The 17,583-nt window shown below is 53.7% G+C and overlaps 1 protein-coding gene across 2 annotated transcripts in view; it reads left to right on the forward strand.

Moving 5' to 3' along the window:
• CUL1 (cullin 1) overlaps positions 1 to 17,583 on the forward strand; it is a 50,435-nt gene that overhangs the window by 29,766 nt on the left and 3,086 nt on the right. For both annotated transcript variants that reach the window (XM_054692751.1, XM_037515743.2), the window contains exons 4-17: positions 1,244 to 1,411; positions 2,411 to 2,461; positions 2,663 to 2,753; positions 3,402 to 3,565; positions 4,563 to 4,725; positions 5,436 to 5,566; positions 7,144 to 7,251; positions 7,332 to 7,438; positions 10,785 to 10,833; positions 11,161 to 11,292; positions 12,406 to 12,523; positions 13,538 to 13,614; positions 14,023 to 14,154; positions 14,865 to 14,957. In XM_054692751.1, the coding sequence (XP_054548726.1) occupies positions 1,244 to 1,411; positions 2,411 to 2,461; positions 2,663 to 2,753; positions 3,402 to 3,565; positions 4,563 to 4,725; positions 5,436 to 5,566; positions 7,144 to 7,251; positions 7,332 to 7,438; positions 10,785 to 10,833; positions 11,161 to 11,292; positions 12,406 to 12,523; positions 13,538 to 13,614; positions 14,023 to 14,154; positions 14,865 to 14,957 (1,584 nt within the window). The remainder of the gene's footprint in view (positions 1 to 1,243; positions 1,412 to 2,410; positions 2,462 to 2,662; positions 2,754 to 3,401; positions 3,566 to 4,562; positions 4,726 to 5,435; positions 5,567 to 7,143; positions 7,252 to 7,331; positions 7,439 to 10,784; positions 10,834 to 11,160; positions 11,293 to 12,405; positions 12,524 to 13,537; positions 13,615 to 14,022; positions 14,155 to 14,864; positions 14,958 to 17,583) is intronic.

The following is a 17,583-nucleotide window of genomic DNA, read 5'->3' on the forward strand; positions in this document are numbered from 1 at the left end:
TTAATGGCTCCTCCGTTGGGGCCACCACTGACCGAGGGGGGGGGGGCCTCGGGCTCTGCCCAGGCTTATGTTCTCTGGGTGTGACATTCAAAGATTTTTGACTTACACAGATAAGGCCACAATGGCAGCATCCACAGTTGTCTTAACATTGTCACAAACTAATTGGCATCGTGCGTGTCACTGTGACAGGTCCTGCCCAGGGTGAGGTCACCTTCATGCTTCCCAGCCATGTGTCCACAGGCCCGAGGCCCTTGGCTCTTTCTGCTTAGTTGTTCCTCAGTGTTAAAATCAGGAGCCGCCTGTGAGCTGTGAGAAGCACGGGTGGCTGTACTGTCGGTGACATCGTCACATTTTTAAAACACTCACATAAATTTTAGCCCAGAATAACTTCTTGTTAACATGTTACAGCTCACAACAGCTCGCATCTTTCTTGGATTTCAGTGATCTGAAGTCTGGCTGTGTTGGGACAGGACCAGGTTCTCTCGGGCTTGTCGGGCCCCACGGGCGGGAGAACAGCCCGAAGGGGCAGCGCCTGGGTGGGGGGCTCTTCCCTCCTGGCCTGTCTTCGGCTCAGACTCTGCCTTTGAGGGCTCGGGTTTTGCAGACATTATTAAACCAAAGGAAAACTCCAAGTTCATTTCCATCAAATGAAAATTATGGTTCACGTCATGGACTTCTCAGGGAAAATGAGGTCTTATTAAAGAAGAAACGTGTACTTAGTTTATTCTCACGACAGTGGAGCTGATGACCACGAAAAACTTAATAGACTTTTATACTTTTAAGTAAATTTAATGAAGGAGGAAGATGCATTAAAACAGTAATTAGTGTTGCCCTCATGACCTAGATTGTTAATAGGACATGTTAATTACATCTTTAACAGAAAATATCAAAATAGGGATGATTTTGGAGTAAATTCCTGACTTGTTAACATGCAGGAATTATCCTCGTATTCTAAAGTTTGAGGGCACCTTGCATGTGTGTATGTACGTAGTTCATGCCATGAAGAGAGACCCATCCCATTTGAGGTACAAAAATTTTTATTAAAATTCCCTCTTGAGCCTAATCCTCGTGAGATGCAGGGGTGAGGATTTGTGTTAAGGAGCACGTTTTTGTAGATGGAGTGACTTGAAGAGCCCGTCTAAGATACCACATACGTCGGTGTGTTTTAGTCCAATAGGATTTGCCTGACTCTGACCTTTGTCATGTGACAAATGGCATCTGACCCCTGCTCACTTGTTCCCAGGACGGGGAGGACCTGATGGATGAGAGTGTGCTGAAGTTCTACACCCAGCAGTGGGAGGACTACCGCTTCTCCAGCAAAGTGCTGAACGGCATCTGCGCCTACCTCAACAGACACTGGGTGCGCCGCGAGTGCGACGAAGGCCGGAAAGGGATCTATGAGATCTACTCGGTAAGCCGGCCGCGGACGCCATCACCAGTGCCCTTTCCTGGTGGCCTGCCATCCTGAGGGGCGAGGCTAGCGCTGAGGTCTTCTCAGAGTAGCCGCCCCTTTCCTTGGTGTTAGTAGCAGGAGAGGGAGCACCTTCTGCAGTCTGTGGCTAGAGTGTCTAGAAGGGAGGAGGGTGAGCAGACTGGCTCCTGAAGTGCAGCCCGCACACTCAGCATGTGCTGTCCAGGGGCCTTCACCCTGCGCGGCCAGCCATATCAGTGGTGCAAGCCCCGTGTCCTGGCAGGCCTAGGGCCCCCCACCCGACTCGGCACCCCCTTACCTGGACTTGGTACTCCCTCACCTGGACTCCGCACCCCCTCCCACCCAGACTCGGCGCCGCCCCCTCCTTGGGACTTCACACCCCCTCCTCTGGACTCAGCGCCTCCCCACCTGGACTCAGCACCCCGGACACACACAAACACCCACCCCCATCCCCTGGACTCGGTGCCTGTGGGCTCTTGTGTCTGGGAGTCTGCTGGGGGCAGCTGGCAGCTCCATTCTCCCCTTTCACTTAACCAAATAGTAGGATCTGCCATGATTCTAGCAGAGTCTTAAGCCGAGAGGGTCTTTTTTAGATTGCAGGAAAAATACATTCTGAAGAGGCAAAATCTGTTTCTTCAACCAGTGGAGCTTTTACTTGGCCCATGGGCCTTCAGAGTGTGGTTTCCAAACCCACAGCGTGGTCCTGCCCACCTGCGGGGCCCCAGCCCAGACGTACTTCATTAGAAAGTGTTGAAGAAATGTCTGGGTTTTCTTTCTGTCCCGCCTGCTAGTGTGAGCTGGCAAGCTGCTTTGGTCAGATCCGCAGCTCTGACTTCACCATGATGATGGGTTTACCACGTTGGGATCTAGAAATCATGATGAGTGCACTTGGGGTCGGGCTTTTTCCTCTGCCTTCTCGGGACATCCTAGTGAACGCACAGGTGCTTTACACGTCCCTCTCCCTTTCTTCTCATGCAGCTTGCGTTGGTGACCTGGAGAGATTGTCTGTTCAGACCGTTGAATAAACAGGTACCTCCTGCTCATGTGTGTTCATGTTTTCCTCGTAAAATCCATTGGAGATTCGCTGTGGGTGGGTCTCCCCTCCTTCTGGCTGTCTCGAGGTCATCTCTCCTCTTGCGTGTGAAAGGTTGGGTGTTGACGAGACACAGTGATACGCGCTGTAGCCTGCAGTTTGCACGCCTTACCTGTTGTCCTGTGTCCTTTCTGAAGGTAACAAATGCTGTTTTAAAATTGATTGAAAAGGAGAGAAATGGCGAGACCATCAACACAAGACTCATCAGCGGAGTCGTGCAGTCTTACGGTACATAGTTCCCTCATTTGGGTGACGTCTCCTAGCCGATGGCAGTCACAGCACTGCTCACCCAGACTCGTTGCAAATGTTTTATTACTATCAAGAATATTGTTAGCATTTGCAGTGGACTCATAGTCCTCTCTGAAGAGCCACTGTGATTCTCTTTGATTGTACAGTCATCATAAATATGCCTTTAAGGAACTTGGATGGGATAGACGTTGAATTGTTTCTGGTCTTATACTGAACTACTGGGATGATAATGTGATGGAGTCATTAGTGGAACTGAGTCATGGCCAGAAGTCTTTATCAGTTTGAAAAATCAAGATCAAGAAACCAATAAAGAAATACCATGTTTTAAAAACTTCAAGTAGCGTTGTATTTCTTTGGAAGTTTTAAATCAGGCCATTTTATTATTTTTAAGGGTTTTTTTTTTTTTTAGAAACGTGAGAGTTCTCGAAATGAACTTAATGGGAGCTTTGAAGCATGCCTGACTAATTTTATGTATCTTAGGGTTTTTTCCTTTATTTTATTGAAACAGTAGACTTGATAATATGCCCTGCCATCCCACGCTTGTGTTTCAAGCGTAAGTTAGACTGGATGCTGCGCTCGGCCTGTTCTGTAGAACAGGGTGATGAAATGCAGTGTGTTTGTTCCCAGTGGAGCTGGGGCTGAATGAGGACGACGCCTTTGCGAAGGGTCCGACGCTAACGGTGTATAAGGAATCCTTTGAATCGCAATTCTTGGCCGACACGGAGCGGTTTTATACCAGGGAGAGTACCGAATTCCTGCAGCAGAACCCGGTCACCGAGTACATGAAGAAGGTGAGCGGAGCCCCACGCTGGCCGCCAGGAGCTGGTGGGCGGGAGCTGGTGGTGTCCACTGGGCTGGGGTGCTCCGGCTGGCCAGCGGCTCTTATGTACTGACTTCAAGTCGTAGCCCAGAGCTGTGCTGTCCGGGGCACAGCGTGGCAGCTCCACCTTTGTGGAGAGAGCGGCCTCCGGGAACATGTCTGCAGCGCGGCAGCCACGGTTTGCTGTGTCTGTGAGGAGATAGGCTCTCAAGAAACAGACTTTCATGTCTGCAGACGTTGAGCTTTTGCTTCAGAAGTGCCCCCGACCATCAAAGTCGTACTAAAGCAGAGGCCCTTCAGAGACCCTGGGTCCTAAGTCCTGGCCTTGGGAGACCAGGCTTCTGCACCACGCATCTTGCTCTCAGCGCAGCGATTCTGTGAGGAGGCTCTGGGGCTTCTGACAAATACAAATACTCTGAGCTTTGTCACTTTCAGTCAAAAATAATGGTTTTTAACTGGGTGTGCGGGTTTCTCTGAGTGTGAAATGGGGCCAACCCCAAAGGGTGAAATAACCATTTACTGAGAAGTGTTGATATGAAGACGTTTGAACTGTTCGTAAGGAAAGGGGAATATTAGCACAGAGAACGTGGGACACGTCAGGACCATTTAAATCCTCTTGGCACTTACAGGGCCCCCTGGTCTGTAGAGGGTGGGTCCCAAGACCCACACCAGGGCCTGAAACCACAGGTAGCGCTGACCCCGTGATCCCGCCTTTGCTCCTGCTGCTGTGGACTGTAAGTGAGGCCCAGTAAGAGACAGTGACAGTGATAACAGCAATCTACTGCAGTGACAGGGAGGTGAGTGTGGCCTCTCAAGATCCCTTCATTGTAGGTATTATTTTGGACCAGTGTTGACCGGGGTGCCCGAAACCAGAAGAGGGGGACTTTCTGTCGCGTCTTACCAGGCGGGGCTGCGGGTGAGCTGACTGTGGCTCAAGCGGCAGCCCTCACTCCTGACTGCACCCCCAGGCGGAAGCCCGTCTGCTGGAGGAGCAGCGCCGGGTCCAGGTCTATCTGCACGAGAGCACCCAAGACGAGCTGGCCCGCAAGTGCGAGCAGGTGCTCATCGAGAAGCATTTGGAGATCTTCCACACGGAGTTCCAGAACCTGCTGGATGCCGACAAGAACGAAGGTGAGCTGCCCAGCCTCGAAACGCGCAGGTCTTTGCCACGGTCAGTGGTTTGGGAATGTTCACGGCTCTGGACTCAGTTGACATTATCACCCCAGTCACTTTCAAAGCGGGGGGCTGTGCCTGCATGTCAGTGTCAGACCTCTGTGTAAGGTTCTGGAAGTGGCTTTAGGGGAGGGCGTCTTCCAGCTTAACTTGGAATGTAGCTGGTGTTTTACCACCAAATACTCCTACCCCTAATTTTTTCCTGGAGTATTTTTCCCGTGAAAAGCCTCCCAGGTGAGGTGTTACTGTGTTTCCCTGAGCCCTTCCCTGTGTCACTGGTACATGCCAGGAACTCAGCAACTGAGGTTGGCCTTTGGCATTGGGACTGTTCCTCTTTGGATCCCAAACACATAGTAAGTGGAAACTTTGGGGGCCCTTTTGTGACTTGTTTCCCAGTTGCGATGGGTAGTCACATATACCCCTTAAATTTTTTGTTCTTGAAATAAATGTGTTTCAGAAACCCCAGATGACGTTTCTGATTACAGAGATTTTTTCCTCTGCCAATGGTTTCTCACACGCAGGACACAGGGCCTTGGCTGCAGCGTGACGGTGTCCTCCCTGTAGCTGAACGCGCACACCTGCCTGGGGCCTGGCTCCCTGCGGCCCGCCCTTCGCAGGAGCAGGTGTGTTTGGTGGGTAAGCAAGGCCTGTTCGCCTTCTGCTTTCAGACTTGGGCCGCATGTACAACCTTGTGTCCAGGATCCAGGACGGCCTGGGAGAGCTGAAGAAGCTCCTGGAGACGCACATCCACAACCAGGGGCTCGCGGCCATTGAGAAGTGTGGGGAGGCCGCACTGAACGTAAGTGCCGGGCCGAGGCTCCAGGCCACTGCCGCCGGGCGTGAGGCTGCGTGGCCCTGCACGTGGCTGTGTCAGGACTCAGTAAATCCTCCATAAGCCCCACCCCCCCCAACCCCCACAACTTTTAGGCATTAAGAACGTCCTTTCTTGACATCTTTTTCCCTTTGTGTTGTCTCACTATTACCTGCTGGCCTAGGGGGCTGCAGAGGCCCCGCCTGTGCACCCCACCCACCCCCAGGGGCGGGAACACTCAGCTGGTTTTCTCTGATGCGAGCGTAGGCAGTGCCTGGAGTTTGAAGAGACGGCTAAGTGTCCGCTTCATCCCTGTTGCGAGCTCCCGTCTTGGGCGTGTGTGGGAAAGCTGTGGGGAGGGAAGCCGCAGGTCTGTGACTTACATGTGAACCAGAGAAGCGTGCCTTGTTACTGGCTCTGCGTGTTTCATGTTCGTTATTTCTGACATACAGTCTTTAATATGGTTTTAAAATCCTTTTCCACCTTCCATTTTGGGGGTTGCTGCCTCAGTGTCACATCTGTGAATTACTAGAGGGATGAATTTGAGCCCCTTCTGGAGGGTGGGAGGGCACTGACTTGGCACCAGGCTCTGTGAGAAGATCTCCAGGTGTCGGCCTGAGCTGGGGAGAAGGCGGGCACTGGGGCGGCGGTGGAGCGACGGGTGCGGGCCCAGGCCGTCGGGAGTCACCCGGCTCCCCCGTGCCACACCTCGCGCTCCAGCGCATGTCCCCAGTGGGTCCATCCAGATCCTCCCCCCCAGACTCTGGCCTGCCAGCAAGCACACCTGGTGGGGACCAGTTCTGGCAGAGCCTGAGCTTGAGGACAGCGAGTGGCGCTGCCGGGGCCATCCGGTTTGACTCCTGGGGGGACAGCGGTGCTGGGGCTGCCACAGGCCGCCATCCTCACACATCGGCAGCGCAGGCGTCATGCAGAGGATATGCTCCAGTTAGTCTCCAGCCACAACGAAGCCCAGAATATGAATTATGAGCAGCACATGTTAGTTAAGCAAAGCTATCGTTTCATAAACCTTTGTTTTCTGTGATCCCTTTTGATTTTTTTAAAAATCACTGTTTTTCTTTTTTTAAGATTTATTTATTTATTTATACAAGCAGTGGGTACAGTCAGAAGCGCGGGAGGGTGAGAGAATTCACCAGAGCCAGAGCAGGGAGCAGAGCAGGCAGAAGGACCGAAGGACACTGCTGAGGGGAGCAGCGGGCGGCAGGAGAGGTCTGCGCGCCATGCGGGACCCTCCTCCAGTGGCCGGGGAGCAGGCGGGGATGGAACTGGTGCTGCAGAGGCTGCGGGCAGCTTTGCAACCCAACGCTCAACCGCTGCGCCACCAGGGAGGCCTGAAAAATCACTGTTTTTCATACAAGCTTGAAATCAGTGATTTTGAGTCCCCAGAATGTGTTTTCTCTTACTGCACATAAACAGACATCCTGTGTGTTCTGAGGGCGACGCCAAGATGGAGACTTTGAGGCAGTGTCTAAACTTTGTCGAGATGTCTTACAGGAACAATTGATAATCCAGTTTAATCCCTGTAATTTTTTTTCTCCCTACGTAAGGACCCCAAAATGTACGTGCAGACGGTGCTGGACGTCCACAAGAAGTACAACGCCCTGGTCATGTCCGCCTTCAACAACGATGCTGGCTTTGTGGCCGCGCTGGACAAGGTGGGTGCCTGGGGTGGCGCCTCTGGCGCGTGAGCCCACCAGCCCGCGTGCCCCCTAACTGTGCTGCGTGTGACCCACAGGCCTGCGGTCGCTTCATCAACAACAACGCGGTCACCAAGATGGCTCAGTCCTCCAGTAAGTCCCCCGAGTTGCTGGCTCGATACTGTGACTCCCTGCTGAAGAAAAGGTACCAGTCACTTGTGTTTTTCTCAGTAAACCCCTTTAATTCTCAACTATCGGATGAGAAAATAAAGTAACATTTTACATACATTAAATTGTAAGTTTTTTAAATTTCACCTTGAGAGCTTTTGTTGAAGCACAGTGTGTGGAGACGCCCGGGTGTCGGGCGGGCCCCAGATGGGCCCTGCACGTGCTTCCCGCTTCCCGGCCCTGTCCTCATTGGGCCTTAGACTCTCGAAGTCTACTTTTGTCTTAATAAACTCCTTTTCTTCGTTTCTCTGTGTACCACGCGAGTGAAATCATGTCTTCTTCCATTTGACTTTTCCACCAAGCACAACACGCGCTCAACGCGCGTCGCAAAGGGCAGGCTTCGTCTTGCTAAGGCTGAGCGGTGCCCCCGCGAACGCGCACGGCGTCTCCATCCTCCGGCGCCAGTTCCTGGCCTCTATGAAAAGGCTGTGTTGACCACGGGGTGTACGTGTTTCTTTGAGCTAGTGGTTCCTGTTCCCCAGGCGAATGCCCGGAGTGGGACAGCTGGATCCTGTGGAGTTTCTGATTTTGATTTTTACGCTGCTGCCGTGAGGCTGCGCCGGCTCACGCGGGCGGGCAGGCAGGCCTCCCTCTCCCCATCCCTGCCTGGTCTCTGGATGAAAGTCGTTCTCGCAGGTGTGAGGTGACGCCCAGGCCCGAGTCGCCTTCCCCTGTAATAGGAGGTGATGAGCCGCCCTGCAGGGGCCTCCTGACCGGCTGTGTGTCTTCCCCGGGGACAGACTATCAGGTCCCGGGGCGCCGGGTGGGCTGGCCCGTGGTGTCTTCTGCGTGTGGTTTTGCCATGTAGGTGACGTTGGTCTCACAAAACGTGTTTGGTAGTTTTCCCTCCTTTGCGACCCTTGGACGCAGCCGAGAAGGAAAGGTGCTGGGTGACCCCTGTGGTCGGTGGCTCCCCAGAAGCCCGGGCCCTCCCCCGCCGGCCATTCGCTCTCTCTTCTGATAGTCTCGATGTCCACGTGTTTGCCCGCTTGTTCAGTTGTTGCCGTAATTGTTTCTGTCCTTTCTGTTTCTGTCGTGTCCTGTGTAGCTTCTCCTTCCTGGCTTTCAGTCTTACCTTTCCAGTGAAGCAGCTCTTGGTGTCAACAGTCTCCTAAACTGCCTTTGATCATTTTTATTATTTCCTTCCTTCCACTGACTTTTGGGTTGTGTTTTTTCTTCTTCGAGTTCCTTCGGTATAAGCTTAGATTTTTTGGAGTTTTCCTGTTTCCTGAGTTATTAGTGACTTTGTGTTTATTCTTAGTAAACCTATTTAAAATACTGCATTTTACATACATCAAATTGTCACTTTTATTCTTTTTGAGAAAATAGCCTAATATGCCTCCTTTACTTCCCTAAACACACTTCATGTTTTATATCACACCCTGCTCACTTTCCCTTACGTTACCAACGTCCTGAAGAACTGCAGGGGGCGCGACCTGTCAGGCGGCCCTCACTCTCGCCCTCGCCCCTGCCGGCGCGTGCTATAAGGAGGAGCCCCTTCTCATCTCCTCCCCGGTGGGTCCTTCCTCCTGGCCTGCACCCTGTTTCTCCAGTTGAGAACTTTCGTGTCAGCACCCACTGGTGGTTTTTTAAAACAGATGTTTAAGCTCCTTGTATTCTGGTACTTTCGCTGCTCTGTGTGTTTCACAAACCTGCCTTCACTTGGGGAGTTGTTTGCTGCTTCACGGTCTTCATATTTTCATCTTGTTACCTCTCCACCGGCGTTTCTCTGACCAGCATGTAGGTGTCCTGAGCTGGAGGCCGCGAGACCTCACGCGGGCCCCGCCGTGGTCTCGTTTGATGTTCTCGGTTTTGTGTGTTTTTGTTTTCCTCAAATTCTCTTTCACCTAAACAGTTGCATTCGTTTCAGAAATTATCACGGCCTATTTATTTTACTTTTCCAAACAGCACATCCACAAGCGTTGTTGCAGTAGTTTCCAGGCCCACAAATTTTACTGGTTTTGATACTGATAAATTATCCTTTAAACAGTTCAGCCCCATTGCAATAAGCAAGACCAGGGGTGCTTATCTTCCCAAGAAAAAGACTGAAAATCAGCCTCACTTAGCAACAGTATTGTTGAAACTCAAGACATTAGCAAAGTGAATCTGTGAGTGAACTAAGGAGCGGTTCCCAGGACGAGATGGTGCTGGCAGAATGCAAGGCTGCCTCGATACGTTGGCTGGGACTCACCATCTGGCAGCACCGGGCAGAGCGCGACGTGGCGTCTGGTAGACGGGCAGAGCGTGTCACTGGCCAGAAACTTTCTCTTTGCACTTTGCTAGAAAACCGTTCCCCAGGCCAGAAAGGATTGAGCATTTGGGGTTTTTTTCCTATTTCTCGCACTGCCAGTCTAACGTGTGGCTTACTGGTAGCTTCTCTGATGTTGTGTCTCCAGCAGTGAAAGCAGACGTCACAGTGGAAAGGCCTCTTGTGACCTGATTTCATTTCTCAGAATTTTAGACACGAAGGTACTTGAGTTTGTTTGCAGAACACAGAAAGTCTTTTAATCCATTGTCCTTTCATCAGTGACCTCATCAGGCCTCTGGTTATGTGATCTGAGTGACGCTGCCGCAGCTGGCAGCGTGCAGACGGGCCAGCACGGCGCTGACCACCGCTGGGGACTAGGCGGAGTGGGCGCTGAGCTGGCCGCTCCAGGAAAGGGAGGTGCCGGCCTGGCAGGTGGGGCCGGCGCTGGGTGTCGCAGCTGTTTTTACGCAGCTGTCCCGCCAGAGCCCATCAGGTCTTTCTTAGGAAGGACTCTTGTAGCAAAACCTTAGAAAATGCATTTGCCCTAAACTGGCCTTCCAGTCAGTACTGGTTCACGGGACTGAATGAACACGTCACGTCCGGACAGACAGCCGCAGACAGAATGCAACCCTTAGCAGTGGTTAAACCCTTCATTGCCTTTCGTGATGAGGCCATTGAAAAGAAACCACGCCTTTCTAATTTTTTAAAGCTAAAGCATATCTTAAAAGTGCCCCGAAAAGCAAAGCATTATAGAAAGCAATTTCTAAAATGAAGCTCATTTACATGTTTAAATTGACTGTCTTAAATGAAAATTCCACAATTGGAAGGACCTTTTCACAAGTATCTTCTGTTGATTTTCACCTTGAATATTGTACGTCATTGCTTCATAACCTGTTACCTCCTGGTGGAGCCATAGTGTGAGCCTGCGGGTCTCTGTAGGTGAAGAAAGTCAACCCTTCCCTTTCCCCACATGCTCAGCTGAAGAGAGCTGGTCGTTTCAGTGAGTCTGGCTGAGGTGATACCTGTGATATTTAATGATTTGTTTTAAAACACTGTCCTCTCTTAAATTTTTCAGCTCCAAGAACCCAGAAGAAGCAGAACTAGAAGATACGCTCAATCAAGTGGTAAGAGGCCTAATAATCACCTCCATTTCCAGTGACCATGTGTCTTCCGGTTGTTCTAAGGTTATTGTGCAGGGTGGCGGAAATGTGAATAGAAACTGAGTCAGTCAGATAACTTGGAAGCTGTGATTTTACTCCCTGTGTTCAGGCCTTATTTTAGCATCTGTCCTCCCCTCATACGTGCTAATTCTAGACCACCTTAGCATGGCTCAAGGGGTTGAAGATAATGGTGTCTGTGAAGACCCGGGGCGGTGTCCTTGCCGTGTGCGTGCCGCGTGCCGGGCACCGAGGCTGTGAGGTACTAAGTTGCTCTCTTGGTGGCTCTGCTAGATGGTTGTCTTCAAGTACATAGAGGACAAAGACGTGTTTCAGAAGTTCTACGCCAAGATGCTGGCCAAGAGGCTCGTGCATCAGAACAGTGCGAGCGACGACGCTGAGGCAAGCATGATCTCCAAGCTGAAGGTAGGTTTCATCTTTCCTTGAGACCTTCCGCTTGTTAAGTCCCCATTAGGTTCTTGGTTTCTCCGGGCCACGTGTCGTCAGTAGATAACGAGTTTGCACACCAAGCTCTGTCCCAGCTGGGAAAGTCTCCCTGGTGTGACCTGATGGGCCGTCCCAGGTCCATTCTCACAGGCGTTCCAGCCCCTGCCCACATTGGGGCCCCTGGGCCTGCTCACCTTTCCCCCCCGCCAAGATTTATTGATGCATACAAGAGCCGGGGTGCAGGCCAGAGGTGCAGAGGGTGAGAGGATTCACCAGAGACAGAGTGGGGAACAGAACAGGCAGATCGACCGAAGTACACTGCTGAGGGGAGCAGTGGAGAGACAGGAGAGGTCTGCTGCGCCCTGTGGGTAGCTCCCTGGCCGGGGATCAAACTCAAGCCTCAGTGGCTGGGGATAGCTTAAGAGCGCTGTCTTTAACCCCTGCACCACCAGGGAGGCCCCCCTTCTGCTGGCTTCGGGATGAGTGGGTGTCTGGTGCTGCTCTGGGCTTAGCTAACTGTTGATGACCTTGTGTCTGGGGGAAAAAGCTTCAGCGCTGCTTGCTGTTGAGTGTGTGTCCAGCCTCTGTTGCAGTCACTGCCCTGTGAGCTGCTGGCCTGTGTGTGTCACAGAGCATGTCTCCTGCCCTGAAATTGTAGTGACGTGGGTGTCTTCTTCAGCTTGGGCTATCGTGACAAAAACACACAGATGGGGAGGCTCAAACAGCAGGCATGTGCGCACAGCTCCAGGGTCTGGGTGCCGGCCGGCCCCGCGTCATCCTGGGGACTAGGGCTGCAGCAGTGGGTCTCAGGGAGCACAGAGGCACTCAGTCCACCAGAGTGAATAAGGAACAAATGGTGTCGTCTTCGACTGCAGCCGGTGTCAGGAGTCCTCACCCGCAGATGCTTGAGTGGTAGTCGTCTGTATTTAAAGACTTAACTCTTCAGTTTATAGGTGCATTACTTGTAAAAGTGTGTCTCCAGCCTTAGTGATAGTTACATAAAATTAAGCTCCTGTCGCGCTGCCACCCTAAGGTTCCCTATGTCCATGCATGTTTCTGCAGAAGGTAATGGCGCTGTCTGCTTCCTTTCAGCAAGCCTGTGGCTTCGAGTACACCTCCAAGCTCCAGCGGATGTTCCAAGATATTGGTGTCAGCAAAGATTTGAATGAGCAGTTCAAAAAGCACCTGACGAACTCGGAACCCCTGGACCGTGAGTAACCCAGCTCGGAGCCCTGCCCCCCAGCCCGGATGAGGGGTGACAGGTGTCACATCAGACTGGTGGACACGCTGCCGGGACAGACGGCCATGACGCCAGGGCGTGCGGTCGGGCTGGTGCCAAGCACATCTGTGCGAGTGGCTGCAGTTGGGCTGCGCCTGGGTCCTGCTTGTAGCCAGGGCCACATAGCCGGGCCCTCTGCCAGCCTGGGCACCACATGCGGTTGTCCGTGTTTTGTTTTGTTTCCCAAACTATCCTTGGGATCATTTCTACGTTTTTTTTAATTGTGGAAGCCGGTTTGGCGGCGTCAGGAACAATCCCGCCGCAGCCTTTGTGGCTTCCGCATGGTGTGGGGCGTGGCCAGGCCCCTGCTGGCTCCCCTCGTAAGCCTGTCACCCCCCAGTGGGGGGGAGGGTTACGCTGTGTGATCAGATGGAGTCCTGTTTTTTTTTATGAAAAATGGGAGTTTCATTTTTCCACAATTAAGGAACTTCCATATTTAACTTGACAGTTGAGTCAGTGGGCGGTTGTCAGCATTAGTGATGAAGGACTGTGGTCCATGGTCACCATGCGTGTCTGTCACACACAGTGTGCGCTCGCAGTGTACGTGCTGCACAGACACCTGCCGTGAGCCATCACCTCTGGGGTCCCGTGGCTCAAGTTTTGTTGAGGGCACTGGTGGCCCTGGGCTTGGCGAGCTCAGTGGGCCTTGAGTGACCAGAGGTTACTCACAGCAGGTAACTAAGGAAGATGAAGCAAGAGAGGCCGTTGATGTCAGAGTTTTGAGTTAGACGTAAAATGAAAAACTCTTTAGAACAAAAGAATCTCTGACTCACACCTTTTACTATTTTTGATTGGCTAAAATGAAATTAAATGCGTTCTGTTAGTAGCTTTATATTGGGGTGGGGTCTTCACTAAGTGTGTGTTAATGCAAAGCCGCTCGCCTCAGACGGCAGCGTTGGCCCCGCCGTGGGAGACGCTGAGTGTGCCCTTAATTTCCACCCACAGTGGACTTCAGCATCCAGGTGCTGAGCTCGGGGTCGTGGCCCTTCCAGCAGTCCTGCACCTTCGCCCTGCCGTCCGAGGTGAGCCGCCTCCTGCTGGGCTAGTGCTGGGGACTGGCACACGCACCTCCAGCCCGGTCTGCGGAGTTTCCCCGGGGCAGCAGGGGCGCCCACGCGGGGAGGGGACAGCGGGGGCCAAGGACTGGCTGCCTCTGGGCCACCTCCACAGAGCACGTCATTTGCATGCTGTTCACGGTCGGGGTGGGGGCCTCGACCTGTGGTGAATCTTGACGTCCTTGTCTTGAAGCATGGCCTGTGGGGACGGTGCGTCTCCGCGCAGTGGGCTCACGGGAGCGCCGGCCGCCGGCGCTGGCCTGTGTCGGGCTGGTTTGTGCCATAAACCCCGAGCAGTGCGCTTCGGTTAGAGATGCCGGCTGTGGAGTAAGACGAGGTAAACCCTCCACATAATCCCACTCTCCTTCCGTCCAGCTGGAGCGTAGTTACCAGCGGTTCACAGCTTTTTATGCCAGTCGTCACAGCGGCAGAAAGCTGACGTGGCTGTATCAGCTGTCTAAGGGAGAACTGGTAACAAACTGCTTCAAGAACAGATACACTCTGCAGGTAAGAGCCCTCTTGGTTTGGGTGTTTTTTAAGTCTAAGTGAAGTGAAGACAGGCGAGAGACCCCCGTCCCGTGATGCAGAAGGCGGCAGCAGGCCTTGGCCCAGAGTTGGGGGCAGCGGCTGAATCCTCCTCCTCCGTGGCCCAGACCTTAGGGTACACCTGAGTATCAGGCGCCGGGTCCTCTGTCGGCGCTCACGCGCAGGAAGTGTGAAAATTAAATGAAAGGTGCCATGGATGCCTGGCTCCTCTCACAGAGCGACTTGCCAAGGCGTGTGGGGGGAGCGGGGGGTTCTGGGTTGTGGAGAGGGTGCTATCAGGAGACCCCATGGACATCCGTTTCAGGACACGGGCGCAGCCCATGTGCCGGTCACCTGAGGTCAACGGTGCGACCAGAGGCAGTTTTCTTCCACGTTTGTGCAAAAACAAATCTGTGGCTGGTGGCTTGCCTTTCTCTGTGGGCCAGAGGGCGCGCGTGTGTGTGGTGTGTATCACAGGGACGGGACGCCTTAGACGGAAGTGCAGTCGCTGGCTTCAGCAGGCGGGAAGCGTGGCGGCTGTGCCTTCGGCACGACTCCCTTTGAACTGGCCTTTATGTTTGGCGTCTGTCTGAAGAGTTAGTTGTGTAAACAAGGCCTTCAGACGTGGGCTGTGTTTCTGGAGTTTTCCGCACATTTAACTCTCCTTTTTCTTTCATTGGGGAACCCCGAAGGCGTCCACGTTCCAGATGGCCATCCTGCTGCAGTACAACACAGAGGACGCGTACGCCGTGCAGCAGCTGACCGACAGCACCCAGATCAAAATGGTACCTGCCGCGCCCTGGGTGCAGGCGGCGGCGAGGGGGGTGGGCTGTGTGCTCGGCCTGAGAGTGTGCTCCTGCACGGAGGTTTCCTTCTGTGTTCGTCACAAAGCTGCCCCTACTGGGCACGCGACGGGCGTCCCTCCTGTGTTTGGCCCGTCCTCGGCTCCCTCCAGCAGAGCTTTTCCTAATGCGCAGCTTCAGTCTCACTTCACGTCTCCGGTTTGTGGAGCATTTGATGGAGCCCGTCGGATCTTTGCCGTGGACGCTGGGAACCCGCTCACAGCGTCCTCTCATGCCACGGTCTCCCCCTGTGGGTGGGCCTGGCCATCTGTCTGAGCGGCCGTCGGTGCGGGGCTGCCCATCTGTACTTCCTGACGACCCCCCACCCTGGGGACCCCACCTTTGAGCCGTTGGTGCATCTGGCTCTGTTGAGTCTGTGCGTGAGCGGGGCTGGCGGCGTCTCCGACTGACCTGCCTCGCGGAGCCCAGGCCCTCGGCCACCTGTGCCATCAGGCGCGGTGTGTCCCCCTGGGCACATTCCCCGCGCGAGCGCGCCCATGGGCTCGTCAGCGTCTTAAGGAAGTTGTCGGGGCACCACACACCCCCCAGCCCTCGTCCTGACGCGTGAGCTGCGCTGGTGCCCGTTGGGTGCTGGCTGGCGACCGGGGACGTCAGCACCCTCCCTGCCTGTTAGCCCCTGGGTGTCTTCTCTGGAAGAAAAGTCTATTGAGGTTTTTTCCTTGGTTTGGGTGGGTTTTGCCCATTTTTTATTGGATGATTGGGGGGGTTTTGCTGTTTGAGTCCTGAGCTGCCGCAGTAGTCCACCGCCCCGCGTCAGGCGTGCGCGCGCGGGCCTTCCTCTTTCCTCGGCCACCTCTTGTGTTTGCCGAAAGCTTTTTGGTTTCATGTAGTCCCAGCTTATTTTTCATTTTGTTGCTTGTGCTTAAGTGTTTAGGCACTTTTCACGGCGCTGTATTTCATAACACATAAAAGCCGCCATCCCACAGCGCCCGCCCGCGTGTTCTGCGCAGCAGCACCTTGCTGGGCGCCGGCCGCCCGCTCCTTCCAGCCCGCGGGCTCTCTCTGCACTTCCTGTCTTGATTTTGATGACGTCCGCTTTTATTTTTCCTGGTGTTGCTTGCGCGTCTGCCGTCGGTATCTCAGGGCCGCGGTCTCTCCAGGGCCAGACGTTCTCGCCCTGCGGAGGGTCCGGGCAGCCCCGTCGCGGTCAGGACCCCTCCGGAGGGCGACTGTTTCTGGATTCCCCGGTTTCCCACCCATCTGTGTCTTCATCCTGATCCTTGGCTTTGTCCTGCCACGTTCTGTTTTTTGCTGTTGTTGGTACTGAGTTTTGGAGCGGAGGCCTCCAGCGCTGCCCGCTTTGAGGAGCGCGCTGGCGTCTGCCCCCTCGCCTTTGCGCGCAAGGTCCGGGGTTAGCAGAAGCGGCAGCTGGGACGGTGGTAAGGATTGCATGGGGGCGGGGGTGTGGACAGCCTGCGCTACGAAGTCCTCTTACTCATGGACGTGCGACGTCTCCCCATTGATTTGGGTTGCCCTTAATTTGAAAGTTCCAACTTGGACAACTTCAGTTACGTCCGTCATAGCTTCTAGCGTGCAAGTCTCAGACGCCTTTGGTCAGCGTTGTGTTGTATCTGGTGCTGCTGCAGAGGAAACGGCGTGTCCATTGCTGGTGTTCGAGAAATACAACTGGTTATTCTCTTCCTCTTGGACCCTGCAGCCTTGCTGAACGCATTTATCCTGATACATTCTGGGTGAATTCTCTAGGGCGAGTCGTCGTTCAGTCTTGTCATCTGCAAATAGAGTTTCACCCTCCCTTTCTTACTGGGTCGGATCCCTTTTCTTCCTCTTTCTTGCCTGATTGCTCCGGATAGAATTTCTGGTACAATGTCCAATAGAAATGATGAGGATCCGTTTTTCACGGTTGGCTGTGGCTCCCTGGCCGCCCTTTACTAGTGAGAAAAGATACCCTTCCGTTTCTGCTTTGTCGAGTGGTTTGGTCATGAAAAGGAATTGGATTTTGCCAGAGTGCTTCTCCTGCTCTGCTGAGGCAGCTGTGTGCGTGTGTTAACGTGTTGTCACGCCGGCTGCGCAGTTGGGCTAACCCACCATCGCCTTCTCGGAATAAACCTGCCCGGTCATGCTGTCTGTCAGCACCTGCTGTGTGCTGCTGGGCTTGGCTTGCTTGTGTTTTGTGGACAATTTTCTTGTCTGGATGTGATTTCAGGGTATGACACTGACCTTGCAGAATGTGAATTAGAAAAGCCACGCATTTTTAAATCGTTCTCCAACTTACTTTCGAGTTCTAGTAACAACATGAGTTTCTGCCCCCCTGTGTGTCAGTCCTTCCTCATCCCTCGCTCCTGTCGAGGGCGGAGGCTGAGTTAGGGTGGGGGCTTCGCTTGCCCCGCGCCCGGGGAGGCGCTGCCTTTCAGCCCCTGACCAGAGGGGCAGGTCCATCTGGCCCACCTGGGCTTGGCTGTCCAGTCAGGACGCTGGCCTGTCCCTCCAAGGCCTGGCGTGGAGCCTTCTGTGGGAGTGGCCGCGCTCGCCCCTGCCTTGGACATCGCTCGTCGGCATTGGCTCCTGAAGGGACGCCTTCGTCACGCCT

This window comes from Talpa occidentalis, unplaced genomic scaffold (genome assembly GCF_014898055.3).
Source record: "Talpa occidentalis isolate TD23 unplaced genomic scaffold, MPIMG_talOcc4v2.1, whole genome shotgun sequence".
Classification (NCBI taxonomy): Eukaryota; Metazoa; Chordata; class Mammalia; order Eulipotyphla; family Talpidae; genus Talpa; species Talpa occidentalis.